This window comes from Pangasianodon hypophthalmus, chromosome 27 (genome assembly GCF_027358585.1).
Source record: "Pangasianodon hypophthalmus isolate fPanHyp1 chromosome 27, fPanHyp1.pri, whole genome shotgun sequence".
Taxonomy (NCBI): domain Eukaryota; kingdom Metazoa; phylum Chordata; class Actinopteri; order Siluriformes; family Pangasiidae; genus Pangasianodon; species Pangasianodon hypophthalmus.
In genome coordinates, this window is record NC_069736.1 from 17,232,327 (window position 1) to 17,246,043 (window position 13,717).

Genomic DNA, 13,717 nt, shown 5'->3' on the forward strand with positions numbered 1-13,717 from the left:
ACACACACACACACACACACACACACACACACGTTTTCTCTGTCACTCGGTCACAGTGTTCCAAACAGAAAGCAGTTCCCTAGGTAGGTAGCATTTACGCACTACCTGAATAAATTGTGTCCCATTTGGACGGCAGCTTCCCTCTGAGGATTCCTAATGTTGGCCACGTTTCCCCATGTGTGTGTGTGTGTGTGTGTGTGTGTGTGTGCGTGCTATGACACAGATTATCTGTTCTCCAACTAGATCACTGTCTTCAGAATAAAGTTGCAGTTTTCCGTTGTTGTTAGGTTGTTAGACTTGTACTAAAGATGTGCTAAAGGTTCTTAAAGGTTCTAAAGGTTCTATATTGATGACTACGGTCTCAGATAAAGGGCTTCTTCGAGGGTACCCTTCCATAAATAAGGGCTCTTAGCTTCATACACTTGGAATTCTTTCTGATAGTGAGGTTCTTCATAGAACCTTTTTGGGTTCCCTCAGAAGCAAAGAACCCATCAGGGTTGTAAACTTTATAGTTACATGTGTAATGTTAACTGTTGTTGGAGGTTTAATGTTGTGGAAGGTAGTCAGGTTACTTCCTGACGTATGTTCTAAGTTCTCACTTGCGTCACAGCAGCTGTAAACAGTCTTTCCTTCATCAGCCGCACTGTTTCTTTCCTCTTTCTTGTTAATAAGACAAAAAAACCGCAGCTTGTCGTCTTTTGTTACCAAGAAACCGCAAACTTTTCTGTCCTGAACATGTCGGAAAACTTCAAGTTACAGCTTCACCTCTGACTGTTACAAAGCGCTGACACTGGAGACTCCTTCCATAAATGTTAAATAAACACCTCCTTACAAAAAACATCACCATGGCAACAATTCCACACGTTTTTCTTTATTGTTAAATAACAACATTGTGGCACGTCTGCCGTACACGTGCTTGTGAGTGAGCTGTTGTTATAGAAACGATAACGTATTAGAACGAGCGCATTAATATAAACCTGCACTACTGTCAGAGCTGCTGTTATAGAAAATTAATCAACACCCGACGACCAATCACAATCCAGAATTCAGAAGCGCTGTGGTATAATGACGCATATTGTAACTAAGGTGCTTCATTGTATTAAATCTGTGTGTCTGTGTGTGTGGATGAGTGTGTGTGTGTGTGTGTGTGTGTGTGTGTGTGTGTGTGTGTGTGCGGATTCTGAATGACAGACGGACATTTGATGTTACTAAAATTACTTGGCCCCGCAGGAAAGGCGGATCTAGAATATGATGTGCTGCTTCTGAGTTGCTGTGGGAATAAAATGATGCATCATTTTTTGCCCTGTGTGTGTGTGTGTGTGTGTGTGTGTGTGTGGGTGGGTATTAAAACTAATGTGCAAAAAATTTAACACACCAATGGCATAGCTATTAGGCTATCTACATGTGTGTAAATGACATATCACACACGCACACACACAAACACACACACACACACACACACACACACAGAGAACTCTATTGATTACAGTGTTGTGTCGACTCAAAACCACAACAGCAAGCAAATATTGACGGTTGGTTACACACACACACACACACAAATAGCTCTGTATTACACACACACAGAAATCTCTTTAAAAATGCATGCGATTTTCAATTATCTGAAAGATTCACGGTAGTGTTGAATGTATTTGAATATTGATGAGCATGTAGTGAATATTAATGAGCATGTAGTGAATATTAATGAGCACATAGTGAATATTAATGAGCATGTAATGGATATTGATGCATTTATAGTAGACATTAATGACACTATTGAAAAATTGACACTGTTCTATCATTGGGAGGACCAGTGTTGGGTAAGTTACTCAAAAAAAGTAATCCACTACAAATTACTAATTACTACTTTAAAATTGTAATTTGATTACATTACTGATTACTACATGTCAAAAGTAATCAGATTACTAATTACTTTCCAGTTACTTTGAAAACATCAAAGGTAAAAAACTACAAAGTGAAACTCAGTTCTTTCAGTAATTTAATTTTGACTGAAAAATATTACAGAAGTATGAAAACTGCAACTTGACTTAAAGATGTAATCAATCTCTAGAAATAAAACTAAACATTCTTCATATAAACCTGCCTAACAATGAAAACTGTATCTTTAAATGTGTCTGTACAAAGTATGATATTCGCAAGTATGTCTCTGAAGGACTGCGATTCCACAGTGGACAAGGGCAGCATTTCCCCCACGACGTCCGCTGCTACGCCCCTCGTCACTTCTTCTGAAGTCACTTTCTCTCCGGATCCTGAACAAAAATCCAATTTAACCTGTTGAGGCTTGGTTGGGCCGCTCTCTTCTTGGACGTGGGCATCCTCCTTGGCGAGGAGTTTTGTCGTGGAATACTTTCTGCTTAAGTGCTTGCTTAAATTGCTCGTCGAGTTAAGAGCGCTAGAAAGTTCTTTAGGATCTTCACACAGTTTGAATTTAACAGTAATATTTTTGTTTTTACGCTCAGTGAAATCAAAATAATGTCTGTATTTCCACCTGGAGAAACAACCACCACGCTCTGCATCCATTGATTAAAGCGCATGCTCGTTAACTGACGCTGTCGCGCAAAACGTGATTTTTAAACGCATTTTAATTAATTTTTAAACACTACATTTGTAACGCTAGTAACGTAATGTTATTGACATTGGTAACTGTAATCAGATTACATAAATTTAAAATGTAATGCGTTACATTACTGCGCAATGCGTAGGAAAAGTAATTAGAATACAGTAACGCATTACACAGTAACGCATTATACCTGACTCTGGTGAGGACACACACACACACACACACACACACCCTAAAAGAGTAAAAGCTGTTTGTGTCAGTACTAATAAAGCTCAGAACCAGACAAACTGTGTTGCTGAAGCAGCATTAACGGTGTGTGTGTGTGTGTGTGTGTGTGTGTGTGTGGAGGCTGATGAATGATAGCAAGTTTTGATTCATCTGATTCATGGTTTATTCGTTCCACCGCTCTGCCTCACTCATTCTAGCCTCAGGTGCTTGATCTCGACTCAAAGCAACGAGCGAGAGGAAAACAGAAAACACACGCTCTCTCTCTGTCTCACACACACACGCACACACACACACACAAAGAGAGAGAGAAGAGACATTCCTCTGAGCCTAAAAGATAAGAAAAAGGCTTTATAGGGATTTCTCAATGTTTAGTGCTAAACTGGAGGCTATAAGCTGCCACTATTTGTTAGCGACATTAGCATCATAGCTTCAGAAGCATATTTCTGGCATGAAGCATGTTTTGATTACACATTACACCAGCCTCGAACGATACGAACAAAATTATTCGAAAAATGGTTGTAGGAGCATTAATGATAAAAATGCATTATTCATTAAAATCCGGTTAGTTAAAACATTCGTATCTTCCACTGAAATTGTGTAATTCTACAAATAATGAGACTCACTGATGTGAACCTCGAACTATCGGCTTCAAATCATTTAATTATCGATGAGCTACTGCGATTTTAGATATGGATTACACTTTCAAATTTAAATCACTTATTTATTTCAATTTAACGAACATTTTGTGAAAGTAAGAAAATAAGCAAAATAGCAATTTAGGACAAATAAGACTAGGCATTCCATTAGGGCAAAAGTGATGGCACCCTATAAAAGGAGGAACAGTTAGCAATATCTGCAGTTAGGAACGATCTTTCTCCATTTAGATGTCATTTTCAGCTCTCTGTGAGCTTTGCCTTTTATGGAGTTTTGTGGGCGTGGCTAAATGTAAATCAGCTGGGTCTGGTAAATTAGGTCTGATTGGCATTTATCCAAACTGTTCCTGTAGTATGTGATTTAGGCTACACAACATGGACTATACAGGACATACAGGGTTACAATCCTGTAATATTCCTGCTGCATTACAGCTCAAGCTCATGATGTCACGATGAAGATTAATAAACATCCTGGTTCCGTCCTCTACGCTGGGAGACGATAAATACGAGACGCTGTTAGTCGATTAGTCCTGCGTCATTTTGTTATTTTTGTGTCTCTGTCTCACGTCTGTGCTGCTGTGTGTCTCCAGGATTATTATGCTGTCATTACCATGTCATTACCTGCTCATTAAGCTACATTGCTAAATAGAAAATAGCATTAGAGTTAAGAGCAGACAGATTTAATCACTGTCTCTCGTGCACACACACACACACACACACACACACACACACACACACACACACAGCAGAGGAAGCCACAGAGACATGGAGTAAGTACAGAATTATGCTGTCTGTATATCTATATAAAGACAGATCAACACACACACACACACACACACACAGACTCACAATGCCCACACACTCACATATACAAATATATACACACAACATACAATGCATTACTGATACCCTTCATGATCTATCTATCTATCTATCTATCTATCTATCTATCTATCTATCTACCTATCTATCTATCTATCTATCTATCTATCTATCTATCTGTCATTGTGAAGCACAGTGTGGACCATATGTAGCAGTACAAAACCCTAAAGTAGATTGTGTGTGTGTGTGTGTGTGTGTGTGTGTGTGTGTAAGTCTCTTTAATAGGGTCTCCTATAGTCTAAAAATCTATCATCTCATTAAACCCGCCCCCCTACTCTCTTTCTCTCTCTCTCTTTCTCTCCTCTCTCTCACTCTTCTCTCCTTTCTTTGTACTAGGGTTTCCTTAAACGCAGCCTATTGATTCCTTATAATTAACTCAAACCACCTTAAAGTAACCAGCAGGGCCATGATGGGTGGAGGCGGTGAGAATGGAGAGAGAACAATGCATGCACCACACACACACACACACACACACACACACACACACACATACACACACTTGTGTGTCATCATTTTTGTTGTATAGATTCAGCATTCGATATGCAAAGCAAACAAAACAGGCGAAGCACCGCCAACCCCCAATACCACTGCATTCATCCATCATCTGTGTCCACACACACACACACACACACACACACACATATGCATACACGCTATCAGGCTATCAGAACATTTACGTATACTAGCAGCACACAAACATGCATATACAATAGACATCTTTACATACAATGTGAAAGCTATAGAGACCCAGACTACACACACACACACACACACACACACACACACTTGCCTACGCACTATACACCTTTCTAAAATGGTGAGATCACATGACTGGGGTGGTGGGAGGTGGTGTTACCATGGCGAGGTAAGTTATTAGTTATGATCAACTAGTTAACCGGTTATAAGGCATGACATCCATCACCATAGCAACAGCATTTTAATTTCTGGAAGGAGTCTCCAGTGTCAGTGCTTTGTAACAGTCAGACTTTGTAACAGCTGTAACGTTATGTTTTAATACCAGTTTATTTTATAGTGTTCGATTTGCTATTTCTAAATAAACATCTTGATTATGAAAGCTGAAAAAGGCCATTCATTCATTTCATACAATACAAATATTCAGATAAGAAATATTATTTTCCCAAAATGCAGCCATAATTCTCTTCAGGAACCTCCTTTTCCAACAACGTCAACAACATTATTTCATTAAAAAATACAATTTCTAATAAAATAATAAAATGATGTTGCCTCCTCATGATTTTCTTAAGCAAGCAATACAGTTTTGCATTTCGCAAGATCTTAGTTAAGAAAAAGTATGTGCACTCTTATGAGCCATCATAGGAAAGCAAATACAAGCAAATTTATTTATTAAGAAATTATGTGAATAAAATTAAATTAAAATTAAATAAAATTAGTCAGTTTATGACCCTGTAGGCCTTATTAAAGCAATCTTAATAAAAGACAGATATCCAGATTTTACAAAATATATTATTTTGTGATGTTTTTGTAGTGATTATATTTATATTTATATAGTTTTAGATATTTTAGTGATTTTTTAAATGTGTGTGTGTGTGTGTGTGTGTGTGTGTGTTTCTTGAAAGTTGATTTCAGCCATTCTAATTATGGAAGCCCAAAGAGGTCATTGATTTATAAATTTTATAACCATAAATATCAAGCATCACTTTCCCAAAATGACAAAATATCTAAAATATTGTTTTCCTGCAATAAAAACAAGAAAAAGACAACATAAGATCTCAGGAAAGGAGAACATCGTTTTCCTGAGTGAATAAATGTGCTTCGTTTTAATTCTGATTAATACGTTCTGATGTCCCGATTTCTTCATGAACATTTATAATAAAATAAAATAATAAAATGGTGGTTTTCTGTAGGAAAACAATATATTTTTGTTTTTCTGGGTTTTTTTTGCAAAACAATAGATTTTTGTTTTATTTGTGCTCGTATGAGAATATTAAATAACGCATAACAAATAAAACAAACAAAACTTGTTTATACAGGAAAAGATTTTAATAAAATTTCAAAATTTGTTTTGTAAAAATGTGTTTTTTTATGGTTTTGTTGGTTTTATATTTGTTTGGTCAAATTGTTTTTGTCTGTTTATTGAAATGAGCTCAAAATGTAATTTTTATTTTTATTTTTTTTGCTCTAGCCTATTATTTTGTTGCTGTCGTTGTTGTTGTTGTTTGTTTTTCTTTTAGCAACATTCGAAAAAAAAAAACGTCACTCTACAATATTACATGTCCTTTTCGGGCTTCCGTACTTAAGTGATATTAATGAAATCCAAAACGGAGTGGAAATGTTTGTTTTTTTGTTTGTTTGGTTGTTTTTATATCTTGATGGGCACCAAATGTCCTCACAAGGATAGGAATATGTGACTGACCTTGTGGAGACATTTCGTTGGTCCCTACAAGGAAAACTGCTTTTGTACAAAAACTGCAGCTTTTATTTAAAACAAGTAAAAGTTAATAAAGTTACAGTTAGAGTTAGATTTTGGTTTGCATTAATGAACTGTGATAATAATTACTCAGCGGAAGGTCCTCAGAAGGATAGTAGATGAACGTGTGTGCGTGTGTGTGCGTGTGTGTGTGTGTGTGTGTGTGTGTGCGCTCACCTCCCGATCATGGTGGAGTGCTGCTGCACCGCAGCCTCCAGCAGTCTCTCCAGTATCGTCCACTCGCCCATGGTGGCTCTCCGCCCGTCTCTCTCGCTCACGCCCCTGCTGCCGCGCGCCTCCGTGCCGACGGCTGTTCACTGGGGTCACCGCCTCTGACCCGGGACCGTCTCCGTTAGCAACGACCCCTCGTCCGCCTCTGGTGCCAGTGTGTGAGTGTGTGCAGATGAGTTAGCGGTACTTCTGCAGCAGGAATGCTGATGATGCTGGAGTCGGACCACCGCTCACTCACACACACACATACACACACTTTCACACACACCTTGAGTTCTTCTCTATCTCAGTTCCTCCTGTCCTCGCATTGTGTCCGTCTTCACACACAGCAGCAGCACTGCACCTATCAGAGCTCCATATGCACACACACTCTCATGCTCACACACTCTCACACACACACACACACACACACACACACACAGTCACTGCAGCATCCCTGTCTTCATTAGCAGCATTGAACTGAGACGATGCAGCACTCTGGATTCCATATCTCACACACACGCACACACACACACACACACACACACACACACACACACACACACGGGCACGGCTGTGATGGAAGCCGCTACGTCCGCTACAACGAGGATGCAATGGAAGCAGTGTTCTCCGAGCTCTCTCCTCTTCTCCTTTTCCTCTGTCTTTTTCTTCACTTCTTCCTCTCCTCCTCTCCTGTGTGAGTGTCTGTGTAAATGTGTGTGAGTGTGTGTGTGTGAATGGGGGGGCCTGATGCTGACACCTTCGTCGTCCTCTTCCTCCTCTCAGCTCCTCCTTTCTCTTTCATCTGCCTGCACGTTGCCTCTCTCTCTCTCTCTCTCTCTCTCTCTCTCTCTCTCTGCTGTCACACTCACTCTGCAAGCATGGCTCTCTTACAGACCACCTCCTTCTCTCTCCCTCTCTCTGTCTCTTACTCTATATTTCTCTCTAAATCTCTCATTCTCTCTCTCTCTCTCTCTCATTCTCTCATTCTCTCTCTCTCTCTCTCTCTCTCTTTCTCTCTCTCACTCTCTATATGTCTCCCTCTGTAGGGATCATTGCTGCAGCTGCAATTGTGCCTTATGCATTAATCTCTCTCTCTCTCTCTCTCTCTCTCTCTTACACACACACACACACACACACACACACAGAGTAATAAAAAACCTTATCATTGATCATGTTTTGTCACTCACAGGTACCATTTATCTCTTCTCTCGGCTTTGCGGATCTGAGAATCTCTCTCTCTCTCTCTCTCTCCATCTCTCTCTGCATTCTCCCTTCCCCCTTTTCTGCTTCTTTCCACATCATGAAAACCTAACACATCTACTGTAAAGCTAGTTCGTGTTTTAGCTTGTTTTCTTTAAACGCTACTTGCTCAGTTGGTCTGTGTACAAAAATACTGACAAAAATGTTTAGAACGTTAATAAGAAGATAGAAAGCACACGTCTATGAAATTAAAACAGGTACTGCAGTTGTGTATCCCAGGAAATAAACAAAATTGGGTTTTACCCTGTTTATGATAATGCTAATTTGTATATTAACCTGTTTACCATAACACTGGTTTGTATATTAGCCTGTTTACTGTAATGCTAGTTTTATATTAGTTTGTTTACTATAATGCTAGTTTGTATTTTACCATGTTTACTATAATGCTAGTCTTTATATTAATCTGTTTACTATAATGCTGGCTTATACATCAGATTGTTTACCATAACGCTAGTTTGCATATTAGCTTGTTTACTTTAATGCTAGTTCATGTTTTAGCCTGTCTACTATATGCTAATTTGTGTTTTAACCTGTTTGCTATAATGCTAGTTTATTATTTTTGCATGTTTTCTATTATGCTACTCTGTGTGTTTACTATAACGCTAGTTCATGTTTTAGCGTGTACTATTATGCTACTCTTTATGGCATTGAGGATTGCATTTGGTTGATTGATGTGTCTAAAGTGATGTCTGTTCCCTCCATCTTACCTGCTCCCTGCATCACATGACACAGCAGACAGAGAGAGAGAGAGAGAGAGACAGATGGTGGAAGAGACAGAGACAGAAAACATGCCATTTGAATGAACAGTCATCAGTGTGTGTGCGTGTGTGTGTGTGTGTTTTGGGTCAGGGCCTTGTTGCCTTGACATTTCAATGTAATGCTAATACTGTGTATAATTTAATTACATTAGTGCTGTCAAGAACAGCAGAGAACACACACACACACACACACTCGGTGTTGATTCGGCGCGAGTGCACTGGAGTGAGTGGCACTGCTGAGAAACAGTTAATCACACAGCAGCAATGTCATTAGCACAGGGCATTGTGGGTAAGGACGGCTGACTTTGGCCGTGTCAGGTGTTTCTGTGCTGCTTAATGTGGACTCCTGCTTAATGTGCACATGAGAACACACACACAAACACACACACACACACACACACACACATTATGGGTTGACTACAAGAAAGAAACGATGGGCAGTGAGGCTTCAGTGCTTTGTGACAAACCTACTGACCTAGAACAACACACACACACACACACCAATATAAAGGACCAAAGGAGGTCAAACAAAATATATTATTGTAGGAGTGTAAAAATAAAACTTATACTGTTTTATGTTACAGTTTTCAGTTTTTTTCAGTGTTTCTTTTCTTGTTTGAGTGTTTTTTCTTGTTTGTTTTATTTCATCAGGCCATCTGTCACTAGCCAATCATGGGTGTCTTTTAGTACATGTATGCAGAAGAGGGTTGATAGCGCTTTCCTCCATGTGTGTTACGCTACCCCTTGGAGCAGCTATTTGAACATGCGGTTGGCTGGCTTCACATGTCATGGAGGATGTGTGTGTCAGCCGTCACCGTCCCCGGTTGGTAGCTGTTGTATGATAGGGAGAGCTGGCTGGGGTTGGAAATTGGCAGGAGACCAAATTTGGGAGAAAAAACAGGAGAAAAAAGACTCTTGCAATATGTAAAACAGACGATGTTGAATGTTGTCTGTGTTTACAAAAGTCTTTGGTCTAGCCTTAGCTAGCTAGGTTAATTGTCTGTTGACTCAAGCAAGACGCTGGCCAAAACAAACTGTCTACTGACTTCTTTTGGTTCGCTAGAATCAGTATTAGCATTATTAGTCATGCTAATACATTAGTATTAGTTATGATATTTTGACCATGTAGCTTGTAGTGTAGCTTTTGCTAGCTGCATTACAGGAAAACCATTTTCTTGATCATCATTCAGAATGTAATAGATGTGCTTAAATAAATTAGTTATTATTCGTGGACATTCGGAAGTCCATTCTAAATCAAACCAGACCACATACACCAGTAAAAATGAAACAGAGAGGCTGTCAGTAGCTGCATTTGCATCTGACCCAAAAGCCAAGTCCGTATACTTGGTGCAGGGGGTTTCTGGTTAGCGTTAAATATAGTCTCTGGTTTTCTCTGAGGGATCCCAGATTGGGTCAGAGGTAGAAATGGAGTGGGCAGGGATGTGAAAAGAGAAATGGCGGGTTTGAATTTAGCACAGAAACATGCAGTTTTATTAGAAACATAAAATCTTTCCACATATACGGTCTCCTCATGCACACAAAATATGGCTTAACCACTTAAAGTCCTAGTTTACTTCATTATTCATCATTAAAGCATATTATTCAGTAGCTACTATTAATTATTCAGCTCTATTAGTGAAACTAACAGCAATGATTATATAGTTAAGAGAATAGTTTGTGAGTCTGGACACACTGATGGGAGTTGGAAAGGGGTTAATTTAAAAAAAAAAAAAAAAAGAATCCCTTTAACAGCAAAAAGGAGCATAAATTTTACTGAAAGAGGCAGTATACAAAAAAAACTTGAGTATCTCACTTCCAGCTGTTACTGTGCCTGAGCCAGTGCCCTGAACAGCTGCCCAAGGACTCTGATTCTGCCAAAGAGCTTTTGAAAACCACTTCTTGCACATGGATCACAAGAAGTTCACTGGGCTTAAAGATAAGACATTCTCCAGAGTCAGTGGGCATCACTGGCCTCTGTCTCCACAGTCCTCACTTTCTGTTAAGGAGAGTGGTACCAGGAGTGGTAACAGCACACTGTCAGACAGATCTGAGTGCCAAACCAACCCCTACAAACCCCTGGAGCCTGGATAGCACTGAAAACATGTGACCATGACCAAAAAAACCATTAAAGTCAGCAGCACTCCTGTCAAAGTATGTTGGCCATAAGGGGCGCTAGTTCAACAATTTTTTTTCAATGGTAGTTTGGTTGACACCATGATTCACAAAGCAAGAAGGATGCTGTCTGTTTATACAAAGTTTACAGTACTTGCAGCAGAGTTGCCAGTAAAATTTACAGTAAACAACTGTAAAACATATTTTCAGTAAAGTACTGTAATATAATAATAATACAAAATAACACATAATCCAGTACATCATCATTTGGCTGATGCTATAAAAAAAAGTGATGTATAATTGATGTAGGACCCAACCATGGCACATGGGTGGCGCTGAGATTTGAATATACAGCTTTCACAGCTGGAATTCATAGCCTTCAGCACTGAGCCACCACAACTAGCTCAGCTAGCGTGCATTGATTCAGTACAGTCTTTTAGTGTGAGTTAATTCAGTGGTGGAAGGGGCTGAATCAGTGCAAGCTAGTTGGGCTGGTTGTGGTGGCTCAGGCGTGGAGGCTTTGATCCCAGCACAGCCAAACTGCCAGGGTTGGGTCCTTGAGCAAGACCCTTAACCTTCAATTCAGTTGTAGTTAATAACTTCAGTTTGATACAATAGACTTTAAGTTAAATCTAGAATGAATTCAGAAATGACTCTGATGCTCTTATTAATAAGTTGCTTATAAGTTCCTGTTTGCACAGTTGCACTTTTTGACTATATAATATACAGTTATAGAAGAGAAATGATTTATAATTGTCACCCAGATGAGGATGGGTTCCCTTTTGAGTCTGGTTCCTCACAAGGTTTCTTCCTCATGTTGTCTCAGGGGGTTTTTCCTTGCCACGGTCACCTCTGGCTTACTCATTAGGGAAAAATTTATACATTTAAAATTTATGTCTGGAATTTATATATTTCTGTAAAGCTTCCTTTTGACAATGTTCATTGTTAAAAGCACTATATAAATAAAACTGAACTAAATTAGATTTATAACATAAACCCGCTTTTTATTTACTTTTTTTTAGACTTCCTGGAAAGTTTCTACATATTTGATTCAAGATAAAGCTATCAATGAGGAAGCAACAGTCATGTCACTTTGATCTTTTCTTTGCTTCATTTGGGGTGTCACTGCTCCGATGAGATCTTTTCTGAGGGTGATAACATTCTCAGCCACCATCAAACACGTGATAAGAATCTATAATAATGCAACCTGGTGCCTAGTATCAAGCAAGTAGGTTATGTAAATTAGGATTTTACTGGAACATAAGAGGAAGAAGTCATGGGTGAGCTCTTTCCACTAGATGCTAACTAAGAACATATTATCATAAACCATAAATGTTAAACAGCAAGCCCAGCCCTTTGAAGATGCGCATATCTTAAGAAGCAAGATGGTTTGTGAATGTAGCTGAACATGCTCAGTTGAAATTTCTGGAATGTTACCCCCAGAGTTTCTCATTATAACCTTAATACTCTTATTTGTAGAAAGCACTCTGAATGGAGTCTCGGGATTTGTGAAGTGCCAAAGTGAAAAGTGGCTTGGACAACATAGACACCATATATTTACTAAAAGGATACTATTTACCCAAAAGAAATATATGGCCCAAAGTATTTTGACACTGTTTGTGTACAGGAGCATTGTTATGCTGGAACAGGTTTGGGCTTGGCCTCTTAGTTATAGTGAAGTGAAATCTTCTAGGCAATCTAAATAATTATACATACAATACACACCTTTGCTACTAAAAAGAAACAAATGAAATAGATACACTCTCTTTCTCCATATCTATCAACAAACTCAGACAACCACCCAAACCCAACACAAATGGCAGCCAAGCCCTACATGCAGTGACTTTACAGAAAGGACAATATCTACGCAAAAGGAAGATATGTCCAAACATATGTGGACACCTGACCAGCAGACCTGCATGTGTTTGTTGAACATCCCATTCCAAAACCATGGGCATCAATATGGAGTTGTTCCCCTTTACTGTTATAATAAGCTCCACTCTTCTGGGAAGCTTTCCACTAGATGTTGGAGCGTGGCTGTGGGGATTTGTGTTCATTCAGCTACAAGAGTTTAAGTGAGGTCAGGCGCTGATGTTGGTGAAGAGGTCTGGGGTTCAGTCGGCGTTCCAGTTCATCCTAAAGGTGTTCAGTGGGGTTGAGGTCAGGGCTCTGTGCAGGACACTCGAGTTCTTCCACTCCAACCTTCACACACCATGTCTTCATGGAGCTCGCTTTGTGCACAGGGGCATCGTCATGCTGGAACAGGTTTCAACCTCTTAGTTCCAGTGAAGGGAAAAGACCATTCTGTGTTTCGGAATTTGTGGCAACAGTTTGGGGAAGAACTCTTGGCCATATAGTGTATCTTGTAACCCACATCACATAGAGACAGGCTACTCTAAATAGTCACAAAATAAGCTTAGGGCCATACAACAAAAAGTCAAAATATAAATCACGAATCAGAAAGCACAGTACCCAGATTACTGTGCATGAGCCTGGGGCATTCACTCTGCTGGTCCCTTAAATACCATCACATCAAACATATCAGCACATCTGCAGATGATCACAAGGTAACTCATCTGGAATT

At 39.4% G+C, this 13,717-nt stretch overlaps 1 protein-coding gene across 1 annotated transcript in view; it reads right to left on the reverse strand.

Moving 5' to 3' along the window:
* The window catches only part of gjd1a (gap junction protein delta 1a), a 17,980-nt gene extending 9,801 nt beyond the window's left edge, over positions 1-8,179 (reverse strand). The window contains exon 1 of the mRNA XM_026921782.3: positions 6,968-8,179. Coding sequence (XP_026777583.1) covers positions 6,968-7,038 — 71 coding nt within the window. The 5' untranslated portion in view covers positions 7,039-8,179. The remainder of the gene's footprint in view (positions 1-6,967) is intronic.
* Positions 8,180-13,717: the final 5,538 nt, after the last annotated feature.